At 46.1% G+C, this 22,082-nt stretch overlaps 13 protein-coding genes across 13 annotated transcripts; 7 read left to right on the top strand and 6 right to left on the bottom strand.

Moving 5' to 3' along the window:
- An04g00010 (hypothetical protein [truncated ORF]) lies at nt 1–457 on the top strand (the record flags this gene model as incomplete). Its single annotated transcript, XM_059747226.1, has 3 exons — nt 1–44; nt 110–290; nt 425–457. Coding segments are annotated over 3 exons (258 nt in total), but the record flags the coding sequence as incomplete, so codon positions are not given.
- A 333-nt stretch (nt 458–790) lies between these two features.
- An04g00020 (uncharacterized protein) lies at nt 791–5,010 on the bottom strand (the record flags this gene model as incomplete). The annotated part of the gene is made up of 4 exons (XM_059747227.1): nt 791–1,125; nt 1,180–4,502; nt 4,544–4,587; nt 4,690–5,010. 4 exons carry the CDS (start codon nt 5,008–5,010, stop codon nt 791–793), a joined length of 4,023 nt encoding a protein of 1,340 aa, XP_059600405.1.
- Nucleotides 5,011–5,212: 202 nt separating this feature from the next.
- On the bottom strand, nt 5,213–5,672 carry An04g00030 (hypothetical protein; the record flags this gene model as incomplete). The annotated part of the gene is made up of 3 exons (XM_059747228.1): nt 5,213–5,250; nt 5,329–5,443; nt 5,637–5,672. The coding sequence occupies 3 exons, from the start codon at nt 5,670–5,672 to the stop codon at nt 5,213–5,215; spliced, it is 189 nt and encodes a 62-aa protein (XP_059600406.1).
- Nucleotides 5,673–5,853: 181 nt separating this feature from the next.
- An04g00040 (uncharacterized protein) lies at nt 5,854–7,020 on the top strand (the record flags this gene model as incomplete). Its single annotated transcript, XM_059747229.1, has 2 exons — nt 5,854–5,920; nt 5,963–7,020. 2 exons carry the CDS (start codon nt 5,854–5,856, stop codon nt 7,018–7,020), a joined length of 1,125 nt encoding a protein of 374 aa, XP_059600407.1.
- A 465-nt stretch (nt 7,021–7,485) lies between these two features.
- An04g00050 (uncharacterized protein) lies at nt 7,486–8,101 on the bottom strand (the record flags this gene model as incomplete). Its single annotated transcript, XM_059747230.1, has 3 exons — nt 7,486–7,650; nt 7,715–8,005; nt 8,057–8,101. The coding sequence occupies 3 exons, from the start codon at nt 8,099–8,101 to the stop codon at nt 7,486–7,488; spliced, it is 501 nt and encodes a 166-aa protein (XP_059600408.1).
- Nucleotides 8,102–9,399: 1,298 nt separating this feature from the next.
- An04g00060 (uncharacterized protein) lies at nt 9,400–10,255 on the top strand (the record flags this gene model as incomplete). Its single annotated transcript, XM_001401332.3, has 4 exons — nt 9,400–9,454; nt 9,502–9,694; nt 9,749–10,104; nt 10,161–10,255. 4 exons carry the CDS (start codon nt 9,400–9,402, stop codon nt 10,253–10,255), a joined length of 699 nt encoding a protein of 232 aa, XP_001401369.1.
- A 1,303-nt stretch (nt 10,256–11,558) lies between these two features.
- An04g00070 (uncharacterized protein) lies at nt 11,559–13,676 on the top strand (the record flags this gene model as incomplete). The annotated part of the gene is made up of 2 exons (XM_059747231.1): nt 11,559–12,351; nt 12,469–13,676. The coding sequence occupies 2 exons, from the start codon at nt 11,559–11,561 to the stop codon at nt 13,674–13,676; spliced, it is 2,001 nt and encodes a 666-aa protein (XP_059600409.1).
- Nucleotides 13,677–13,779: 103 nt separating this feature from the next.
- Nucleotides 13,780–14,564, bottom strand: An04g00080 (uncharacterized protein; the record flags this gene model as incomplete). Its single annotated transcript, XM_001401334.1, has 2 exons — nt 13,780–14,251; nt 14,347–14,564. The coding sequence occupies 2 exons, from the start codon at nt 14,562–14,564 to the stop codon at nt 13,780–13,782; spliced, it is 690 nt and encodes a 229-aa protein (XP_001401371.1).
- Nucleotides 14,565–15,413: 849 nt separating this feature from the next.
- Nucleotides 15,414–15,776, top strand: An04g00090 (hypothetical protein; the record flags this gene model as incomplete). Its single annotated transcript, XM_059747232.1, has 3 exons — nt 15,414–15,482; nt 15,577–15,624; nt 15,675–15,776. The coding sequence occupies 3 exons, from the start codon at nt 15,414–15,416 to the stop codon at nt 15,774–15,776; spliced, it is 219 nt and encodes a 72-aa protein (XP_059600410.1).
- Nucleotides 15,777–15,969: 193 nt separating this feature from the next.
- Nucleotides 15,970–16,595, top strand: An04g00100 (uncharacterized protein; the record flags this gene model as incomplete). The annotated part of the gene is made up of 3 exons (XM_001401336.3): nt 15,970–15,985; nt 16,069–16,373; nt 16,452–16,595. The coding sequence occupies 3 exons, from the start codon at nt 15,970–15,972 to the stop codon at nt 16,593–16,595; spliced, it is 465 nt and encodes a 154-aa protein (XP_001401373.1).
- A 660-nt stretch (nt 16,596–17,255) lies between these two features.
- On the bottom strand, nt 17,256–18,383 carry An04g00110 (uncharacterized protein; the record flags this gene model as incomplete). Its single annotated transcript, XM_001401337.3, has 5 exons — nt 17,256–17,280; nt 17,333–17,829; nt 17,896–17,965; nt 18,040–18,100; nt 18,194–18,383. The coding sequence occupies 5 exons, from the start codon at nt 18,381–18,383 to the stop codon at nt 17,256–17,258; spliced, it is 843 nt and encodes a 280-aa protein (XP_001401374.3).
- A 178-nt stretch (nt 18,384–18,561) lies between these two features.
- An04g00120 (uncharacterized protein) lies at nt 18,562–19,374 on the bottom strand (the record flags this gene model as incomplete). Its single annotated transcript, XM_001401338.3, has 2 exons — nt 18,562–18,926; nt 19,098–19,374. The coding sequence occupies 2 exons, from the start codon at nt 19,372–19,374 to the stop codon at nt 18,562–18,564; spliced, it is 642 nt and encodes a 213-aa protein (XP_001401375.1).
- Nucleotides 19,375–20,515: 1,141 nt separating this feature from the next.
- An04g00130 (uncharacterized protein) lies at nt 20,516–21,156 on the top strand (the record flags this gene model as incomplete). Its single annotated transcript, XM_001401339.1, has 2 exons — nt 20,516–20,668; nt 20,737–21,156. The coding sequence occupies 2 exons, from the start codon at nt 20,516–20,518 to the stop codon at nt 21,154–21,156; spliced, it is 573 nt and encodes a 190-aa protein (XP_001401376.1).
- Between the last annotated feature and the right edge of the window lie 926 nt (nt 21,157–22,082).

Below are 22,082 nucleotides of genomic sequence, written 5' to 3' on the forward strand. Positions count from 1 at the left end.
GATCCTCGGAAGACAAAGAAAGATGGAGGCGGAAAACGAAACTGGTTAGTTTACTAAACTTTGGCATCTCCATCGTGGCCCATGGAAATACCCAGTGACCCTCCTCCAGGGGCCGCTCTGGCGATGAAGTGCACGACTATGGCTACAATTTTACGAACACACGACGCCACTCAAACAGTAGCGCTCAGGGCATTGCGGACTTCAAGACAAAGTTCGAGGCCGTTGAACCAGAGCCAGTTTTTGAAGAAAACGTGCATGGGCCCGATGCCCTTCCTCCGGATGACGACATGGTAAGAAAACTTGATAGCATCAACAGCGATAACACCGAAGGTAGTGAAGTCATTTGGAACAAGCCATAGCTATATCGGGTGAGGTAGCCAGGGATCAAGATGAGATTTGTTCAAGAGTGACTTCACTGAAACAGGGTAAACCAGCAAGAGCTATGTATGAAAGGTGACGTCCATCTATAGGTTATCTATGACCTGTGCTAGGAAATCCAACGAGATAGTAGTTTGACTGCGCTGTGCGATCGAGGTGCCTTGCTCGAACAGAACAAACCCTTAAATATGCAGAAGCAGATGCTGCAGCCTCGCCTAAAATACTGGGGGCTTAATATCAGACAATTGCATTGCTAGAAGATACTGAGAACATGTCAAGCGCCAGAAAAGTATTACTAAGGAAGTATAGAGGGGCGGAGTGGAAGAAGGGCATGCCTGCAACCATTTAGTCCATTTCTAGCGTAAACGCACTAGCAAAGAACTCGAATATTGTTGAGAGTTGTTCTAGAACCCTAGAGCCAACTCAGCTGTGCCTTATCGGTTGATAAATCGTGTTGCGTTTCATTATGCGCAGTGCCATTCTTATCATCGTCGGCAGAAAGCCCAGAAGGCCCTTGACGCGTGGCCTTGGCTGAGTCAAAAAGGTTCTTGAACCAAAAATCAAGCTTTCCTTTTTCGATCTGCTGAAGTAAGATTTCGTTCTCCCTGGCAAGATCACGAGAGATGCGGGCACGCCGCTCAGGTGGAAAACGCGTTGTAATAAGATCAGCGTCAGACTCGCTTAGCAACACGTCGTGTGGACCGTTAGGGACGTATATAGAAGGGTAGTTAGAGTCTTCATCAAGGCCTGTAAAGAGTTAGTAAGATGCTCATAAACATTCTGTACTAGTCGACTTCATACCGTCCCTGAGGCACCAACAAAGGGTACGTGAGAGTGTGGTAGCATAGAGGAAACTTTCGGTGTCCATTCCCAATCCCTCAGCTGCCTCTTCCATTCTTTCCCAATTGTTATCTATCATGCATCTTCTCCATACTAATTTCTGCAGTGCTGCATGGTATTGTGGATCTCGCTGATCGTAAGAGAGTCGGATAATCCTCAAAGCTAGGTAAAATTGTTTCCCCACGATTTCATCCTGACCTTGCTCAGAGGCCTGGGATAGGTATATGTGCGTTAGCAGGTCGACTAATTCATCCGAATCGAGGACTTGTCGAGTGACAATCTTAGCCAGAGCCTCGCTAAATATCTCGTGCAAGGAAGGCCTATCCGCGGCTGCTGGGTTGCGAAATTGTTCGATCGCGATATCAATCTCCGCTTTCTGATCAATTGCACTGTGTAACGCGGGCGAGACATAGGCGAAAATGACTTCTTGAACAGCATCAACCTCCGCAAGATCTTCCAAACGTCTGACGTTCCTGCGAACGACTAGACTATCTGGCATTCGAGACTCCTCCCAGACAGCAAGATTCGCAAGCTTTGCTAGAGACAACTCAACACGATGACTCCATATATCTGATTCATGCTTCGTGGCAAGCTTCTCCAAGGACCGAGCAGCGCCCTCATAGTCATTCTCGCCGATCACATCATTGATCCAGCCCAGCCGCAGATAAGCCGGATGTTTCCGCAAGAACCGAGTGACGAAGGGCTGAAACTTTTTCATCGCAAAAAGTATCCCAGATTGACCCATGGAGATCTGTCGGGAGAAGAAGGAATCGGCCCATGATTCCCCGAATTTTTCGAAGTAAAAGGAGATTTTTTGACTGAGTCGCTCAGATGCATTCTCGTCGGCACCTGCATTTTTGTTTGGCGAATCTTGATGCGTCACAAGGCTCTTGGTTTGGTCCTGAAGCTCGATTATGAGTTCCACGAGCGCTCCCATGTCTCGGAACTGTTCGGCAAGCATAATGGCATCGTCTAGGTGTCCTATTCCGGCCAACTTGAATAGCTGCCATTTCCGTTGCTTGATGTGAGCTTGTTTAGTCGCAATGCTTTCGTCGATAAGTTTCTGATTCTCTTGGGCCGAAAGCCACCGGACTCGTTCACAGTGCATGAGCCCCAGAATCTGAAGCTGCCTGGAACTATTTCTGGCGATCCTTCTCACTGTTTGAGTTTCAGGTAGCTCAACACCAATCGTTGTTTTCTGGATCCAAGCCCTGCAGCTATCAAGCTCCAGATCCAGCAGATGTCCAAATTCAATGTAACAATAGCGCTGAGAAGTCCAAAACTCCGAAAGACCAGTGTAGTCACCCGTCAATATGCCGTTCTCCAGATAACCATCGCCAATACCGTACCGGCTTGAATTCTCGTCTCGATAACGAAACGCTGTCTCCAGAACTGCTAATGACAAGTCACTAGCTTCGAGTAGCTGCTCTGACATCCGTCGTCCTGGTTTTGAAGAGCTCCCCTTTTGAGGCTTGATGGCGTGAAAGACCCACGGCACGATATGTTCCATCTGAAAAGTATCATACAGAAACCAATGGCGCACTGGGTCGCACTCACCGGTCTGCTCTTCTATCTTCGTTTTGAACTTCTCGCTCATTAACCCAATTATGTGCGCCAGCAGTGTTGAATTTTTGCTCGCGCATTTCCTGGCTTCGTCTTCCAACTTCCACATGGCTCTTTGAGCAGCCAGTTTCTCCGCACTCCAAAGTAACTGCCACCAGACTTCCCGGCGGATAGTCTCATTCTGCTGTGTCAACAAGAGGGCGAGGTCGTCGAGTGCTTTCGCTCGCAGTTTCAAATTCTGATCCACGGAAATCCCAGTCGATGGAATGAAATCCGATGCAGACCGCATTAATTCCTGGCATATTTCCAATGCAGCATCCTCCGTCTCATTGATTGGAAATCCTATTCCATCATTACCTGTAAGATTCAGTGGGTTTTTTGTCATTGTGCCATAGAATATAGCCTGTTCAATTTTATGCTTCGCAGTGATACGGCCATCATCAACGTTGCTCTTTGTTCTTTCACTCGGAAAAGCTGCGATACGAATGATTCCAAAATCTCGAACCATCAGTAGACATGCGGCCAACGAGCCTTCACCATTCTGGTTTTCATATCCGCTTCCTAAAATTTCGTAACTCTCTCCAGAACGTAAAGGAATAATATCCTTGAACGCTCGCTCTTGCTGAGTTATGGGAACCGTTTCCTGAGCAATAGTAAGATGTTCCGGAATGGCCAACGATAGCAACACAATCGACTGCCCAACCACAATGAAAGCGGTATGTCCGGGACTTGGTACAAACAGCCTTACTCGCGGAAGGTCGAGGTGAGTACGTAGTCCATGAAAATCTATCGTATTAGTAGATAAGATTTGGACATCGTCTGAAAATCGCATTTGGACGACAAACATGTCCCGAACGATGCCGGGGGCGGATTGTGAGACAGAAACCACAACCGCTGTTACCAGCGAGGAATGGGGCCCATCACGAGGATTAGTGCTTTTGCAGTCGGCCAAGACAAAATCTAAGACCTTCAACCTATAATCGTCGGCTTGACCCACGATGAGAGGTCCGAGTGCTTCACTCAAGAGATCATATACATCAAACTGATGCTTGAGGATGCTCCCGTTGTTCCAGTGGGTATCCCAAATTTCGAAGAGACCTAGAGACGTAGCTATTACAACATCTCGTTGCCCACGCTGATGGGATTCGCCCGCTCGAACTGTAGCGATGTCTTTTCTGTAAAAGCCACCTCCAAGAGCATTTCTCAAGCTTCCAAATAATCCGGGTCTACCGCCACCTGCCGGGCTTCTCAGGAAAGAAACAGTAACTGCTGGTTTTCCTTGACTATCTCTGGTGGTTATATGAGCAACCCTTCCAGTAGAAAATAAAACAACGACACCAGAAGGCTCGCTATTTATCACGTCTGTAGCATGCTCGCCTGAGAGTAAGCCAGGGACACAGCCTTGGATGCCAGAATGCTTCTGTCTGGAGAAAGCTAAGGTTGCAGCGCTTGATATGGTTTCCCAGTATATTATTTTTCCGGTATATGGCATGACCACCATCAACCCCGGAACCCCGCCTGCAACGGTAGACAATAGCAACCCAAGGGGGGCAGTGTTACCGGGCTCTTTGCAGGACTCGGGTATTGTGAGTGTGAAAACATCTGCAGGAGAAGGCGATGGAGCTGTGTTCGAATATGCCCAGACAATAGCATGCGATTTGGTTAAAGCCAAAGCATATCCATGACTGGTTCCAAACGAACCTCTAAAAGGCCCTGCACGTCTGTGTTATTGTAGTCGTAACAGCGAAGGGGTCAGCAGTACTCGCCTGTTTGTAAACCAAGCACCTGGTCTGGCAGAGTGGGTAGCTGGGTGACGGTGTAGAACTCCGTTTTTGACTATGCATAAACCTATGTCAGATGGCTGATCCAAGGAACTTGTAGACAGGATAGAGACCGAGAACCACTTACGAGCACCACTGTTCCTTCGGCTTCATCTTCGCGCTTCTCGGATCTTTTGACAGCTCTTATAGGAATGTTCCTGTGGATGTGAGCAGTTTCTGAAATTGCGACACCTTCGTTAGATAAAGTTGACTGCTGGCGTTCCTGGAATTCGAGCTTGGCATGATTGTTGTTCAAAATTTGAGAGGCTGGCACCAAGTCGTTTTGACGGAGATTAGATCTTTGTCTTTTCGCACTAGGAGGTTTTGGTGATTCGTCTGAGTTCGTACGCTGACGCCTCCGGGGGTTGCGCTGAGAAGCTGCGGATGAGAGCGCCTTAGGTACAAACATTTTTTAGGATCAGACTCGAGCTAAATGTGTACTAAGGAGACCCTGTGTAGCTTTCTGGGCCCAGAAGCGCGCATCTGAAATGTAGCCGTAACACGCTCCTTTCGTGATGGAGAATGATATAAATCTTTATATGTAAACAATATATTATTTAAATAGCCATAATGATAGGTAGGCATGGAGGTTTAATTCACTCCGAAGGCGGTCAGCAGGTCGGATAGGAATCCAGACTCCCATAGATACCTGCAGAGTTAGTTCTACTAAACAGAATGGCACTTACTCTACTTAGTAATGTAAACATGCTTCAGTCCCTGTTCATACTTGTTGAATAGTCTATCGGTTTAGTACTCGATATCATAGAGCAGATTGTGATTCCACGTAAACATTCTCCTTCTTTTACATCGTCTTTACGCTCTGAAACTTGTGCTATCGGGCACTAGTCCAGTAATACATAGTTAGAGGATACATACCCATATATCTCCTCCGTATACCATCATCCAACAGCCCCGGAATCTTGGGGGTTAATACAGAATCCGCCCACCACCAACACCACCTATGGCTGTTGGTACTCCATATCACGTGATTCACAAGATTCCATTTCGTGTCACGGCTATTGTTGCTGCACTTACAGTTGAAAGCAGCGTGGATTTATTTGTAAGAACCATTATTGTTTGCCGATGGCATCTGAAGGCTATGTTCTGCGATAACAGTAAGGGCATTTATCTTCCTAAGGCCTACAAAAAATGCTTGCGTTATCATCAAAATCAAGACTATCTTTGGGCATAAAAGCAACCCGATACCATGTTCATTGTCGTACCCAGCTAAAACCTAGTTTCCAACGAAATTATGCCAACCTCAACCCCGCAGAGACGGCCTTGCGCACAGCTCTCTTCTTTCCTGGTTTGCATACCCTGTATCTCGAACTCGCCTTTGTTCTGACGCCTTCACCGTGCAGGTCATGGTGTACAGCGTGTGGGGATGGCAAGCTCTTGGGTTGAGAAGTTCCCCAAAATATCCAACAGATTCCTAGACGAAATGGATTCGATCTTGGGGTTCAAATTGTCTCATACCATTTCAGAAGGACCAAATTCGGAGCTCGATAAGACCGAAAATTGTCAGCCGGCTATAATGGCAACCTCAATACTAATTCTTCGAATACTTGAAGAGGAGTTCGGCTTCATGACAAGCTCACGAGTGAGTGTTACGCTCGGACATAGTTTGGGCGAGTTCTCGGCACTTGTTGCTGGAGGTTACCTCGCTTTTAGCGATGCACTGAAGTTGGTGAGACGGCGTGCAGAGATTATGTCCGAGTGCACGCGAGATGCTACCAAGAGATCAGGGGATGAATTTGGCATGATAGCACTTGTCTGTGAGCCCGAGCATATGAGTGAATTGCTTTCTACCATTTACGATTTTATTGGACTTGGCCCATCAACTTTGAAAGATGACTCGAGCCAATGGTACAAGGCATTCCAACAAGTGATGGTGGCAAATATCAATTCAAGGAATCAGATTGTACTAAGCGGCAACATTGCAAAAATAAAGGATCTGCTTATCCAGCTTCGTCAATTTGGAGGACACGATCCTCGTGCGGTGAGATTGAGATGCGAAAGTCCGTTTCACAGTCCCATTATGATACCAGCAGCCAACTACATGAAAAGTGCCCTTGAACATATGAATATCAATTTCCCAGCACGAATGCCATGTATCTCGAACGTTTCGGGCTTACCGTTCAAATCCAAGGAAGAACTCAGAGTTTTATTATCACAGCAGTGTGTCGATACGGTAAAATGGTGGGATAGCATCCGATACCTAGATCAGACCCATGCAGTAACACGCTGGATTGGCATCGGACCTGGAAAAGTCGGTAGAAATCTGGTTGGGAAAGAGGTCGGTAAGGTTATGGTGAAAGGCGGCGGTGTTTGGTCGATATCTGACCCCCTGGAGATAGCAAATGTCCTTTCTGCGTTGGACAAGACTGAGAGTGACACTTCACATGATCGAAAAGGATGACTCGTGCGAGGTGCTTCGCCCCAGAAGCTTTGTTTCCACTATATACCAATCCCATGGTGACCGGATTGGTTGAATCGTCTTGACTCCTCAATTCTCTTATCACATTTTGGACACCTCTCATAGTACATAGAGTAGCATTGTACAATGCACTGGGTAGACATTGGGTGTTAGGTACTTTGCGATCGATGGATCCCCCACAAGTGCCGGAGGCCCACGAGAAGTATCGTCATCCTGGGCCAGATGCTGTACGGTGGAGAATGCTATACTGAAACCTGTACGTATTACACCAATAATTATTGGCAAACACCAAGGGTGGGAGTCATCAATTTTACATGTGATCTTCGAGTTCAAGATCCTTCGAAGATACTGTGTAGACCGGTAGGTTGTTTGCCACATAGAATGGGTCTCATTGTTTGTTAAAAGGGAGTCACAGTCGGAAGCCATGAGTTTCCGATTCGGTTGACCTCATTGATGAACCTCTGATCTGTGATCTGCGAACTGTATGATGACACGGCTTTCGCTGTGGCCGTATGCTCGTCCGGTCGATAAAACGGATTCTGTAGCAACTGCACATATGCGGTTTGGAGAGTTCGGAAAACCTGTAGGGTATGCGCCATTAGTGATTGATGTCTAAAATCTTGTGGATTATTCAACATGTAGGACTTCGAATGCATGATGAAACACAAGAACGTACTGCTTTTAGGTCGAATTCCCTTAACCCCGACTTAGTTGAACCTTTCGGATCTTCATCAACGATGGGCTGCCCGATCAAGTCAACTATAACTAGTAATTTGACCCCCGTTGTAGAAAGCCAGCCATATGCTGCGAGTCTCTCATCGACAGCTTGCAAAAGACCAAGATCTTGGTCAATTGACGTCTGTTTACGGCGTATTTCAAAGATATCAAGGCAGGAGTTCAATATGAAGGAGAACTCAATAGTGGACTCCAGATAAGGGGGGAAGAGCGACACGTGGAGTGGATTATCCTAATTCCTATATTAAGATTGGCGTAGCAAATGAAAGATATGAAGACTCACAGCTTTCCCAATGACGCCGATACAGGCGATCTTTGGCAAAGCCATTGTTCCAGGTCAGTTATGGCCTGCCAAAGAAATCTATGCCACTGATTTGATAAGGGCCGTCAATTTCATCGTTTTTGACACTCGAGATCTCCTGATTCCTGTGTGTCGGAGAAATAGTTAGTAGTCCAGTCGCAAATCTAGGGGCTGAGCCAGTTATGTCAATGATACCTAACCCACCCATGAACACCCCATAAATACTAGTTCACTAACGTAATCCACAAGCGGATCAGCCACATGTTTGAGCCACCTCTTTAGATATCCCTCACTGGCAAAGATACATTTCTAGGTTCTTACGCCTGAACCATTACTTATATTGTAAGGGCCTAAATTTCCCAAAGCAAAGACAGAAGTACGGTATAGTTTTTCAAACTTTGATCTATTCAAATGAATCACTTTCTTTCTATTGTACATTGTAAAGTATCCATCTCTACTCTTACTCTTACACTCTCAATGGAAGATAGGAAAAGTGGGATTTCGGAAGATCTCCATATTAACCACGTAGAACCTATAATCGGAAAGTCAGTCCAGTCAAGTCTTCAGGGTTTGAAGATAGGAGGGGTGTATTTTGTTGCAGGTCCACTAGTGGATTCCATTATCTGTTGACTTCACTAAACGGTAATCTATATCTTCGAAATCCTCATGGAAACCGTCCGAGGCTACCACCAAAACCTCAAATTTATGAATACTTGCTGCATTATTCGACCCTGATCTGTACGATATCGACCTGAAAGAGAGCCCACATTATGTATCCTCTATTCAGATACACCCACTGTTGAAAGGCGTTGCTTTTTATACAACCCAGACTGCCAGGTCACCTATCGATATTATTAAACTACTAATGTTTCTGTTACGGAATACTCTTCACCTACATCCATCTATAGTACTTCGCTTCACCCAGCGATGAGATCCATGTGCTGTCCAAGATAAGGAATTCGAATACTGAGTCTTGATGACTTCAGCCAATGAAGCTCTCCAGAATCTAACTTACACTAGCACAATGTTAGCCGGTTGCCCGTGGCTCACGTGCCAATACTGTATTATACAGAGATGAATTGCAATACACTAAGCTAAACTAACTTGAACATGTTTTGTTACAGTAACTTACGGAAATTGCGTTCCATTAGTACCAATAGTGCAGAATGATACTCTTAATTTGAGCCTCGACTATCCTGATAATATCTTGCCACCATTGACCGACTGGACGACAAGCCTCCACACCTTTGACAGTTCATACAGGTTTGCACGCAAGGTATTTCTTTTATATCTCTGTGCACCTTGATATTGGGAGCGATACAGCCATGCTGCCTCTCACCGGTCGCGCCATTCCAGGCGCCATCCCAAACGCTCTTCATGGTAAGTGTTCTCCTCATTGTTACCACTAAGTTGCTAAAGTCAGGTAGTGCGACCGCGTATCACATCTTGCCAATTCCGAATCCAGCCAGTTTCATTCCTTTCGTCCTCTTCAGTCAAGTCGGCAACAGCAATCGAACAGCGGGGACAGTCTGGCCAAGCACTCACTGCTTCTGGAAAGGTGCGGAAAGAGGTGCCCTTGCCGAGCCAGGAGAAAAAGGAGGGTGCTATGCAATATGTCCTGTTCGTTACCTGAGACGCATGAGACGAATATCTTTTGTACTGATTCATCTGTAGTACCACGCTTGACCAAGTCGCTAACTGGGCACGCCAAAGTTCTTTGTGGCCTATGACTTTTGGCCTCGCCTGTTGTGCAGTTGAGATGATGCATCTTTCGACCCCCAGATATGACCAGGATCGTCTAGGAATCATTTTCAGAGCGTCACCGCGGCAATCGGATGTGATGATCGTGGCAGGCACATTGACAAATAAGATGGCTCCCGCTCTCAGACAGGTGTATGACCAAATGCCTGACCCTCGTTGGGTTGTCAGTATGGGGAGTTGCGCAAATGGTGGTGGTTATTACCATTACAGTTATTCTGTTGTTCGCGGATGCGACAGAATTGTACCCGTGGATGTCTACGTTCCCGGATGTTCGTATACCCTTCATCATCTCTGCAGTAACGGCGGCTAACGGGAACAACTCAAGGTCCGCCAACCTCCGAAGCATTGATGTACGGCATCTTTCAACTTCAAAAGAAGATGCGGCACACAAGGATCACCCGCATGTGGTATCGCCGTTAAGCTCAACTTCAAATTGACTACCTCCCTATATTCTCAAGGGTTGGAAGGGACAGGTTCGGACGCAGACTATATAAGAAGTCTCATCCTGCAAATCAAGTGTGCGCTCTCATGGATTACCGAACCCTACCGGCGCACAATGGGAGGCTTTACTTCGAACAGACACATTAGGTGTGTCATGTTATGGTTGAGCAAAGAAATCTGGCCAACATGTATTGTATGCAATAATTGCAAGCCACTTTCCTAGGTATATTAGAACGGGGTTAGGTACTAAACTGCAAATTCACTCCTATGTTACTCTGCGCTGTTGTACGGCTCACACTAGACTGTATTGTATCGTGGTGTTAATAATACTTCAACAGATCTTAAAAAACCACCACTGTTTGGCTCATGCTGCTAGAATGCTTCCTCGCTTTCATCAAAATATATACTTAGGGACTGCAGGGTCAAGGACTATCCAATGACAAGTCACTTCTCAACATTTTCATTAGGGGCGCAAATTTTTGGCATGCCCACGCATGAAAGGACTCCAATCATCAGTAACGGTGGAGGTGGAAGGGTAGCTTTTCAAAACGTGTCGTCTTTCCGCAAGGCTCATATTCATGTAGAGTATGCCCACCGACCCAATATCACAAGCCATCAATAGCGGTGGTATCTCTACGATTAGAGAGAGTAATATTAGGGGCTTTTGAGCGAGATTTCATATGTCCAGCAGGGTTTCTCGTAGTGCTTTAGAATCATATTTTGCAAACAGTATCTTTCACGCATGTTTTCTGCCATGGTACCTCGTAGGAATCGGTAAGGAACCTCTTTAGAGTGTACCAAATCAACGATAGAAACGATCGAGTTTATCGTTATGGGACAGAAATACCATATCCTATATATATGGCTTGTATGCCCACATAAGTCAGCTATACGATAAGACTTGCCATGCGACGCTGCATTTATCACAAGGAGCATTTTGTAACGAGATGTCCAAAGGACATGGCCATGGCCATGGCCCGAGCTTGCCTTCTTTCCACTGTCCCCACTTTTATGACCCAAAGTAACTGATTATCTTAGTTTCCCCTTTCACTTTCATCCTTCTTTTTTTTTTTTTTTTTTTTTTTTTTTTTTTTTTTTTTTTCGACTTACAGCTTCCTCAACCTTTATTTGAAGTGCCCACCAGCTAAAAAATACCAGGCAGTTCTTTTTTAAATACCAGTCTGATCACACCTACCATTTCAATATTTCTCGTTTCTTTAGTCTGACTTTCCGTTTTCTCGTTCTTTGATACAGCTGTCTCATGTCAGGCGTGTACCGCGCCATGAAGAACCTCGTTCCCGATCACTCTGAAGCTCTTTCTGAAGTCCAAACCCATGAACCGATTACTTCGTTCAAATCAGGGTTGACGACTCCCTGGATTTTCCTCCAACCCACGACTGAGTTGAAAACTACTATCACTGGCTCTGTGAAGTACTATTTAGATTCGTTGGCTTCGTCGGTCGGCGATTCCCAATGTGCACGCCAACGCAGGAATAGAAAGCGCAAAAGGTCCGAAGTTGAGGAAAGTTCTACAAGCCAGGCCCTGCAGCTCAAGCAACTTTATGTCGATGGCTTTACTTCTGACCAGATATGGCAACAAGCCCTGAGAATCCTTGATTCTTCAGGTGGTGAGGTTGAGCGGGATTTTACTTGGTGGTCTGCAGTGTCCAAACCATACGACCCGCCCCTGACCTCAACTTATGATTTGGCTCTTGATGACGCCGAATTAGAGGGCAGCAACCTCGACTCTCAGTCAGAGACCGATCTTACCCGATCGAGTATCGATGATGACGACCTTAGTTCAGTACACGATCACTCTGAAACCTCCCCCCACGATGATTCAGACGTCGAAGAAGACATTGAAAAATTATCCGACAATATTCCCGGAAACGACATCGACGAAGGTGAACAAGAAACGTATGTGGAGGATCCCTTCGGCTTGAATGATGGTTTCTTCTCGATAGATGATTTCAACAAGCAATCGGAACTACTCGAAAGACAAGACGTTAGTGGTGGTCCAGACAATGATTTTGAGAGCGAGGATGATGATATCGATTGGCACGCAAATCCTCTTAGTACGACAGGGTCAATGTCTTTATCGAAGGGAGACATGCCACAGGAGAACTCTGACGGGAATGGTGACGAGAATATGTCTGACAGTGAAGAGGAGGGACCAACATTTGGGGATGCAGGCCTTGAGGACGATTCCGATATGGACGAAGATAATGTCTATGCCACAAACTCCGGAGGCGAAGGTTGGATAAACACTAGCGACATAAAGTATTCTGACTTCTTCGCGCCTCCTCCGCGTAAAGTTACTCGCAAAAAGTCTCGCTCCCTTCCCAAAACTCAGCCTGATATTGCTATTACCAACGACGACGTTGATCGTGCCATGGCTGATGTTCGCCGTGATCTCTTTGAAGACGAACCTTCCGGTGAAGACAGTGATGAACATGAAGTAGCGCGAGGATCTCAGATCAATTATTCTAGTCATGAGAAGCAGCGTGCTCGCATTGCTGATGAGATTCGCCGTTTGGAGGCTGCAAACGTTGCCAAGAAGGATTGGATGCTAGCTGGTGAAGCCAGGGCTGTCGAAAGGCCTGTGAACTCGCTTATTGAAGAAGACCTGGATTTCGAAAGAATCGGAAAGCCCGTGCCAGTCGTCACAGCAGAGATGTCAGAGGATATTGAAGAGCTTATCAAGCGTCGGATTCTCGCCAAACAATTTGACGAAGTAATACGACGTCGCCCTGGTGTTTCCGACGCACTGAGCGCACGGGGAAGCCGTCCTGAATTGGAAGATACCAAACCCCAGCAGAGTCTTGCTGAATTATATGAGGCCGACCATCTTCGTGCTACTGATCCAAACTTCGTTGACCCTAAAAATCAGAAGTTGATCCGCGAGCATGCTACTGTGACAAGTTTATGGAAAGAGATCAGCTCTCAATTAGACACGCTCTCAAACTGGCATTACAAGCCCAAGGCTCCGCAGGCAAGCATCAATGTTGTCACCGATGTGGCAACAATTACTATGGAGGATGCTCAGCCGACAGCCAGCAACGCTGTCAATGGGACGGCAACCCTTGCGCCGCAGGAGATCTACGCACCTGGCGACGATAACAAAGTCGCTGGTGAAATGATTTTGAAGAATGGAACGGCAATCGCCAAAGAGGAAATGACCCGGGAACAAAAGGCTAAGTTGAGGCGAGAGCACAAGAAGCAAATCGCTAGCACCGCAAAATCTCAGAAGACAGGGAAAGCGGCTGAGAAACAGCAGCTCATGTCGGACTTGAAGAAGGGTGGAGTCAAATTGATTGGAAAGCAGGGCGAAGTGACGAATATCAATGGCGGTAAAATCAAAGAAGGTGTGAAGGAAGGTGGCCATGTGCTCAAGCTTTAGGGTTCAGTGCTGTTACGAATTGGATATATGTACCAGAGAAAAGCGGATTTCGATAGGGTCGCATACATCACTTCCTAGTAGTTTTATTCTATAGCTAGACTATCTAGACACCCCTCTTGCTCGACTTCAGACGTATCTGGTAGAGGAAAATGTTCTCCCGCCGGTAAGTCTCCGCTTCAGGGTCATCTCGGATCTCGTCCACATCAAACATCTTCCTTGCATGTTTCATGAAACGAAGGTCTGCTCTTCTACGCCTCTTAAAGCAGAAGTAACAGACCGACTCTGGACCAAGAAGATCGTTCAAGGTCGAGATTAGAAGCGGGAAGGCGGGCTCAAAGTAAACACAGTCAGCGGCGAGGATAATTGCGGGATGCTTCGGAATGCAGTCTGGGAGGGAGTCTCCCCAGTTTAGTACTGTAGCCTCGACTGTAGAAGAAAGATTGTTGAGCTTGATGTTCGTTTTCATAAGGGGCAACATGGGAGCTTGATCCGTAATGTAAATACGTGGCATCTCAGGGTGACATCCGCGTGCAAGCGCAAGGCCGACAAGACCGCCGCCGGCTCCAAGTTCAACTCTAACCAACAATCAGCAGGGGTCAATTACCCGCATACCAGGCACAAGCAGGGCGGGTTGTAAGTGAAGATAAAACTGGGTTATAGGGCAACGGACATTGTTTTACCGAGAAAGCTAGAGTGATGTTGGCGTAGCAAGTACTTCGACAGGACCATCCCCGCTGGCCATAGCTGGCCTCCACACCCTTCCTTTAGATCCTCCTGGAGAAGTAGAGGGTTTGACAACATCCCATCAAAAGAGATGGTGCTCTGACTGGCAGGCTTGAGATCCCTAACCGGGATCAACGATTCATCGATGTCTAATGAATCATCCATGTCGATTGCAGCTGGCATTGAACCAGGATCTTCCACTAGAAATGATGATGGTCTGTTACAGCACACAGAGTTAACCCAACTTGTGTTGCCGATATATATAATGAAGCAAAAACTTCGGGCGCTTTAAGAGTAATTTTGATGGATTCACACTCAGTTATAACGAAAGTGTTCCTTTTTTGGGTTTAATGGGAGGTACGGAGTGGTTAGTCCTAATTTCACTCTTTTTTTTTTTTCCCGCCCTACTTGCCCCATCGGCTTTCTAATGTCTGGAATCACCCATTTAAGTGCGTGTTATCACACTCTTACAAGGTACCCAGGGAAACGTCCACCATTAGTAAAGCTGGATTAGGAGTTCGCTCTTGGTGAGGAACAATTGCCAAGGGTCATATATAACTGATATCAAGGGCAGGAAACTGACGAAAATGAATCATGAGTAAAACCGTAAGGGAGGAGGGAGAAAAGAGAAAGAGGTGGGAAATGGATGACAGAGCGGTGGTAAGCAGGCGCTGTTTAGCAACACCGAAAACATGATAGCTTATTAACAAAATTGTTCTTGTCTGATAGCAAGCAGAGTTGGTAGATAATTATACGATGTGGTAATTAATATTAAAGCGCGCCTTGGACCTCAGGATCAACAACACGGAGATATGGATGTGGAATCTGCCATTCAAATTCTTTCCAGAAAGATGTTGTATCTCAAAATGAAAGTATATGAAATCACCTGAAATGTCACCTTAATCAGGTGCTGGCTGTTCTTTCTGGGATAACTTCGAAACTCTCAGCAGCGAGTACTACCTATGCTAAGAGGCAAACGAAGGTACCACGAACCATGCGAGCAAATTAGTCAACATGAACTTAGTTATTCTTGAACGTACAAAATGTGTAAGCTTTCAGATTAGACTACACCAAAGGGTAGTTGTACGTTGTAATTATCACTATGACAACTGTGATTGTGGATACTGCCACGACGTAACTATTAAAGTGCAAGCAGTAAAGATCTACTGCTAAGTAGGTACTGAACAATCCAGGCACTAGTATGATTGCGGCAACCCTCCGCCAAGTACGTAATAATCCTGCGCCCACTGAAAGTACTGTATGATGTCATGATAGAGCACTACCATACAAAGTATGCTCAAGGTCGTCCTCCGTCTTGCTGTGCTTCTCGTGTCTTTCGATCATAACGACGTCATTTCGTACCTCACTACGGATTGACTATGGACTTGTCCGGTGACGGTACTTAGGGGTTGAAAAGGCCAGCCTAGCCCAGCTCCGTGGCATAAAACGAGACTTGCTTGCTCGAAAAGAGATTACTTCCTAGATATAAATTCTCTCAACTTCGAAACATCCCACTCAAAACTACATCTTATCTATTGTACATCCAATCCCCTATCGGCCTATCTTCAAAATGACAACCTTGAACTGTGAGTGCCCGCCTGTCCTCGCAGTGTAGACGACGACCTTCCCCTCTAACCCCAACTCATATGAACTAACGTGATTGGCCTAGATCTCCCTCCAGTCAAGCCCTCTGCAATTGCGGCAGGTGCTATCTTCACCCACACTGCATCCCTCGGCATTCTCGCGCCCGTATTCGGCGATACCTATCACCGCGCCCAAGCAGCCAATTCGAAGGAGGAGTTCCTTAAATCTAAGGAGGCTGCTGGTGCAGTAGCAGCCTGGGGTACCTCCTTGGTTGGAAGCTCTGTCCAGACATACGGAGTAGCAGCTTTGATCAACGCCACAGGTACTTTGAGCTACAAGGGAGCGGCTTATCTTGGCAGCTTGATCTTCATGGCCAGCGCAGCCCCCGGTGTACGTTCTCCCCACCCCCTTGTTTTCTTTTTCCAACTTGCAAGCTATAATATGCTAATCTTGTGTTGATTTGTGTAGGTTGTGAGCCAGGTTTTTGCCGAAAAGAGACCCCTTGACACTGTTGCCGTAGGTGCAGTCAGCAGGTTGTTTGAAACAGTGGGACTTAGTCTCTTCCTTACTTGGTGGGGTACTCGCACGAATCCATTTTCCAGCAGCTATTAAAGCTTCTGTTGCCTCAATGTAATTTTGACAATGCCATTTTTGATAATATCAGTTGATCATATATTCGGCATATTGCTTTCCTTTCTACGTCCGTAAACTAATAATTCCATTGAAGTTTATAAAGACTTGAGTATCTCAGTATAGAGCATGCGTCATACAACTATACATTGACAGAACCTCAAGATCTCATCCTGGCATCTTTACGTTCTTCCCGTGTTTAGGTTATAGTGGATTAGCTAGTCGGATTGCCAGCGATCCTGGGTGTGAAACTTATTCTGTTCCCAGATACGCAGAATAAGCCAAATGTGCTCAACAGAGTAGACGAATTATCCGCGGTTTCTTCTACCAATGGTTCTGTCCAACTCCTTAGATCGGTATATTGGGAGCAGAATGTACCTGTAAGCTTGCGCCATTTCTTGGTGAACATACCGGTCCTTTTTTTGCCTGCCCCAATAATAGGATAGATGAATTCAATGGGATACAGAAACGACCTTACCTACAGTCATTTACAAGTTCACCAAGTATCATCTACAACCATAGTATATTTTCAACATACACAAGCATCAGGACAGACCGTCTAACAGTGTGGACATGTGATAGGAGAAAAGTAAGTACAAATGCATTTATCTCAGTAGTGCACTCAATAGCCGCGTAGACAAGCTAAACGAAAGTGCGGCAGGGGTAGCTTATCAAAGGCGTTAGCTTGATATAGATAACGAGGGATATGTCACACCTACATATTGGGATAGCCATGGTCATGGCCGAGCTGATATTTACCACCAGTAGGGTTCAAGTTGCATGGCAGCGGAGGCAAACCATTGGCGCCCAGAACTTCTTTAATTCCATTCTTGTCCTTCTCGAACAGACCAGCAAGGCCGCGCTCTTCGGCCTGTTGCTTGACAGATACCAATTGTTTCTCTCCTGCCTCACCGATCTGAAGGACGTCATCCTTGGGGGCAGCTTGACTGCCTACACTGAGAAGGCCAACAGCATCCGCCTGACTGACCGCACTAAGCCGGGGATAATTCCTCCGAGTATCACGTTTCCAGTAGGGATTGTCAGCCAAATCACCGGCCGGAACAGTAACCGGATCATCGTAGGATAGAGGAGGAAGAGCTCCAGGGGTCGGTAGACGATACTGAGCGTTCAAGGGAACACCAGTGGAGCGATTCGGGTCGACGGCAAGGAGGCGGCGAATGCGTTCCCATATCCCTGTGGATTGGACAGTATATTTCTAGTAAAAGATAAGTACCATATCCTATCCCAATTTATCACAGAGCAGCCAATGGCTATATCCTACCTTATGAACGGCTATCACATTGGATGCGGACTTGGCCGCTTTCACGATGTCGCGAGCCATGATTCCTTTTCTGTCCGTATAACGTATTAATCCTTCAAGCTGCTAATATTATAAGCAAGTTTGCTATAGTGGGTGTTCATTTACCTGTGTACTATATCGGGAAGGGAATGGGAAACCTTCAAGGGTACGTCCTTCGCCGCGCGGTCTCAAACGGAACCTGACCTGGCGGAATCGAGCCTCTACACACGGAACAACCTATTTTCCGGACAGTCGCACTCTCCCGATTATCCAATGCCACTTTTGTGATAGCAGTGGGAATCAAAGAGCTCTATTATTCGCATGGAGAAATAAACATTATTGTATTTGAAAAGTGCCGGGGAGCATGCATTTACAGGACACATATTAGGAAAGGCAGATTGTCTTGTAAAACCTAGCTCACGTGTGAGAAGCGGGCTACTATGGCCTATTACAGTTCGGGTGGGGGACATTCTGGGGCATGAATTGCGAGTATGATTTGGAACTGCATATAGTGCTTATGCCACACAGTGCTTGTAGCAATTGGCCACTTCAAAAGTCTCGATATGTCTGGTACCTATGAATTCATCAGCTACCAATTCAACGGGAGCAAACGATTTGAAGTGAATGCTGGTTACCCACTATCTTTGACTATTCAGCCTTAGCTGGTGGACTCGCGTGCCGGGTTTCGTCTTTAGAACTTTGTTCCTTCAATTCTGCAACCAGTTTTCGTGCAGCGTCAAGCGTTGCATCAGGGCCTCCAGCCTGTATTATCAAGACTTTGCCATGTTTATCGATAGCAAAGACTCCTCTAATTGTGCCTTTTGGCGACTTTTTGAGTCCAAGAGCTGCTATCAATGTAGCGGTAGGATTGCAGAGAAGAGGGTATGGCAACCTTTGTTTAGCCTTGAACGTGGTATTTGCCTTCGGCGAGTCCGCTGAAAGGCCGTAGATCGATAGGCCACTCTCCGTGATAGAGTCATAGTTGTCACGAAACAAACAGGCCTGTTTGGTACCTTTTGAAATATAAGCTTCTCCGAGATAAACGCAGATGATGATTATTTCAATGATTATAACCGCGAAACAGTACATTCATTAGAGATCACGAGTGTATGTACCCACAACAGATTATCCTGAGGGCACAGTTCAGGGAAGATGGAGATATGGGAGTAGAGATTTCCACGTACAGCCTGGGGTTGAAGCTCTGGGGTACGTGAACAGCACGACACCGGCTTTACTAGCATCGACAAGATCTTTCAGCGTGGTTTTTTGGCCATCGTTAGTCTCAATATCACCACCAAAGTTGTCCAAGTCTAGTTTGTCGCCAACTTTTGGAGCCTTATCGTTGGAACTGCCCTTAGGGACATCCGGTTCTCGAGATATCGTGGATTTCTGAACTTTCTTGACCTTTCGCTCTGGCGCAGGGGCTTGTGCTGGCGCCTTGCGCTTTCGTAGTTCAACCATATCTTGTGATAAAGAATCCAGGCGTTTGATGTTTTGCGTCCACAGAAACAAAAGGTAAGGATTGAGAGAAGTAAAAGGAAAAAACTTTGAAGATGCTGATGTGTGCCTATAAACAGCTAAACAGTGGATAAGCTCATAAATAGTGGAGTATAGGCCAAAAATAACAGGTAAACTGGCTCTCGCCAAAGGCAGGCACTGTAGTACGCATGAGAGATGTCTAAAAAATGGCAAGGATTCTAGTACAGGGGTATGTAAACAACTAGTTAGTAAGTGCTTGCCTATGTAACCAAGTAACGTATCTATCACCCATGATTTCCCATCCCCCAACCAAATTGGGGTTCCCTCCAAGTACACCAAAAGCATGTGTCTTCTTAGTGTTGACCATTACTTTTGAAACCATATGCCGGATGTTAATATTATCAAGAAACAATGCAAGCTCTTATTGGAATATTCAAAGAAGTTTGGTAATACAAAAAAACAAGGGGCCAGAGCATCCATCATTGACACTGCCATATCTTGACCTCAAGTACTTGAAAAATCCCATAGTATGAGTAAATGATTGGTAGCATAAGATGTTCATCAGGAAATTGTTTGGATATAGTAGGCATAAACTAACATCGACCCTCCGATATAGTAGCGCCTGATGTCAGATGCACATAATAACTACTAGTGTATTCTCTGTGGAGTTGAAGGCGGTCTTTTGACCTTGGCCGGGAGTCTGATTACTGTACCGGTAAATCCCGACCCTTGGCGCCACTGTGCTTGTCCAGGAGAAGAACGCGGAATCCGGGGCCAAAATTCTCAAAATTTCTACCAATCCTTCCGCTATATTGCACAAGATTGGCGATCGCCACCCTCAATCACTGCGTCCGCCTTCACAACCACTTGTGTGGAGTTCTCATTACTCATGTTGTAGTAGTTGATTATTCGCCACATCCTGAACTCCCCGTAGTTATCGAATTCATAAGAACCTATCTCCGAAGCACCTACCGCCACAGACTTGGGTTTCGCTCCCGGCCTGGCTCGCTCTCTTTTCTCCTTGGACGTGCATCTTCTTGTTCCCGAAGTGTTCTATAAGCATACGTCCACACTTTTTGTCTTTTACGATTCCAAGGGACGTTTCATATTGCAGTCTATCGACATGAGAGTCTTTTCATCGACGTGCACATTCGATTATTCGTGGGAAGAGGTTTCTGCGGCAAATTGGCGCAAATATTGTCCATGGAATGACAAGTCTACACATGTCGTGGCAGTAGACACCCTATCTCGGGCAGTCGATGCTGATACTGGCATTGTACGTATTGTCGATCGCCTTATTTTCATTCTTACCGTGCAACACTGGCTGACTGTCTTATTCTATAGCTGCGGACAGAGCGTCTGATCACCTGTAACCAATCAGTGCCGCAATGGGTTCTTTCCCTCTTTGGAGGCAGTGCTACGTCGCATGTTTACGAAGTGTCCTACGTCGATCCTATCTCGAAGAAGGTTACGATGTGTTCGACCAACCTTACATGGTCCAACGTTTTGAACGTCAAGGAGACTGTTATCTATCAGCCGTCGCCGTCAAACCCATCCTCGACTACCGATTTCAACCAAGAGGCGAAGATTACTGCCCTGTGTGGCGGATGGCAGAAAATAAAAAATAAGGTAGAAGAGGCTAGCGTGGAGAGATTTAGTCAAAACGCGAAGAAGGGCCGAGAAGGGTTCGAGGCTGTTCTTGAGATGAGTCGCCGAGTTTTCAGTGAACAACGCGAACTCGAGAGCAACAAGCTCCAATCCTAACTATAGCTGGGGCTTCGGTCTTAGTCTATCTTTTCCGTCATAGGTTTTTGAGCGTTTGCATTAACTGGCGTCTCTCTCTTCCGTCTTCCGCCTTCATCGTTATGTCTTAATTGAAGCGTTTGTTTTCTATTCCCGATGGATCTCCCCTCTGCAATTGATCCAAACCGCATCTGCTCGTGATTGTCTTTTGATGCCCTGCCTCAGCGCCTCTTGTTTTTGCTATCACGCGCAACTTATGAGACATGTACTACCAAAAGTTCTAGACTCTTCTTTCGCTCTTATCACCTTGTCTGTTTTCCCACAGCGTGTTTATTTAACATGAGCACTATATACGCACCAGAATAGAGGATTAGACATGTTGAACTAAACCCACTTCTACGTAAAGTGACTGAGTGATAGAGATACCTTTACACACCAAGGCAGTTTGCTCTCGATAATTTCAGAGTATAACATGTGATGGGGTTTTCTTGGTCCATTTCTTGCTGGCATGGTCGAAAAGAAAATCTCTCGTTTTCCCCACGCGATCTCTAAATGGAACAACTTCTCTTGACGAATACAGTTCCTTGACCGGAACGTTCACTGTGGTAGTACAGTATCTCTAGTGATTAACGAAATCTGACTTGGTCTATAACCCATTTAATTCATGCAACGGTGCTACAGGATGGATGTTCTACTACTTTAAAGGTTTGGACCAGAAGGTACCTTTGAAGTATATCGAAAGTATAGAAGTGTAGGCACCACTAAAGGTTATGCTAGGCGGGGACTGATACAGTATCGCGCCGTTCCGAATCCTACGATGTCATCCCGCCTCCTTCTCCGCATGCCACATTGCCCCTCTTCAGCCCGCCCAGTCGGGTTAGGTAGGTGGACACCCTAGGTCGTTTCATGGTCTCAACCCGTCGACAACTTCCCAAAACGCTTCAATA

This window comes from Aspergillus niger (assembly GCF_000002855.4).
Source record: "Aspergillus niger supercontig An04".
Lineage (NCBI taxonomy): Eukaryota > Fungi > Ascomycota > Eurotiomycetes > Eurotiales > Aspergillaceae > Aspergillus > Aspergillus niger.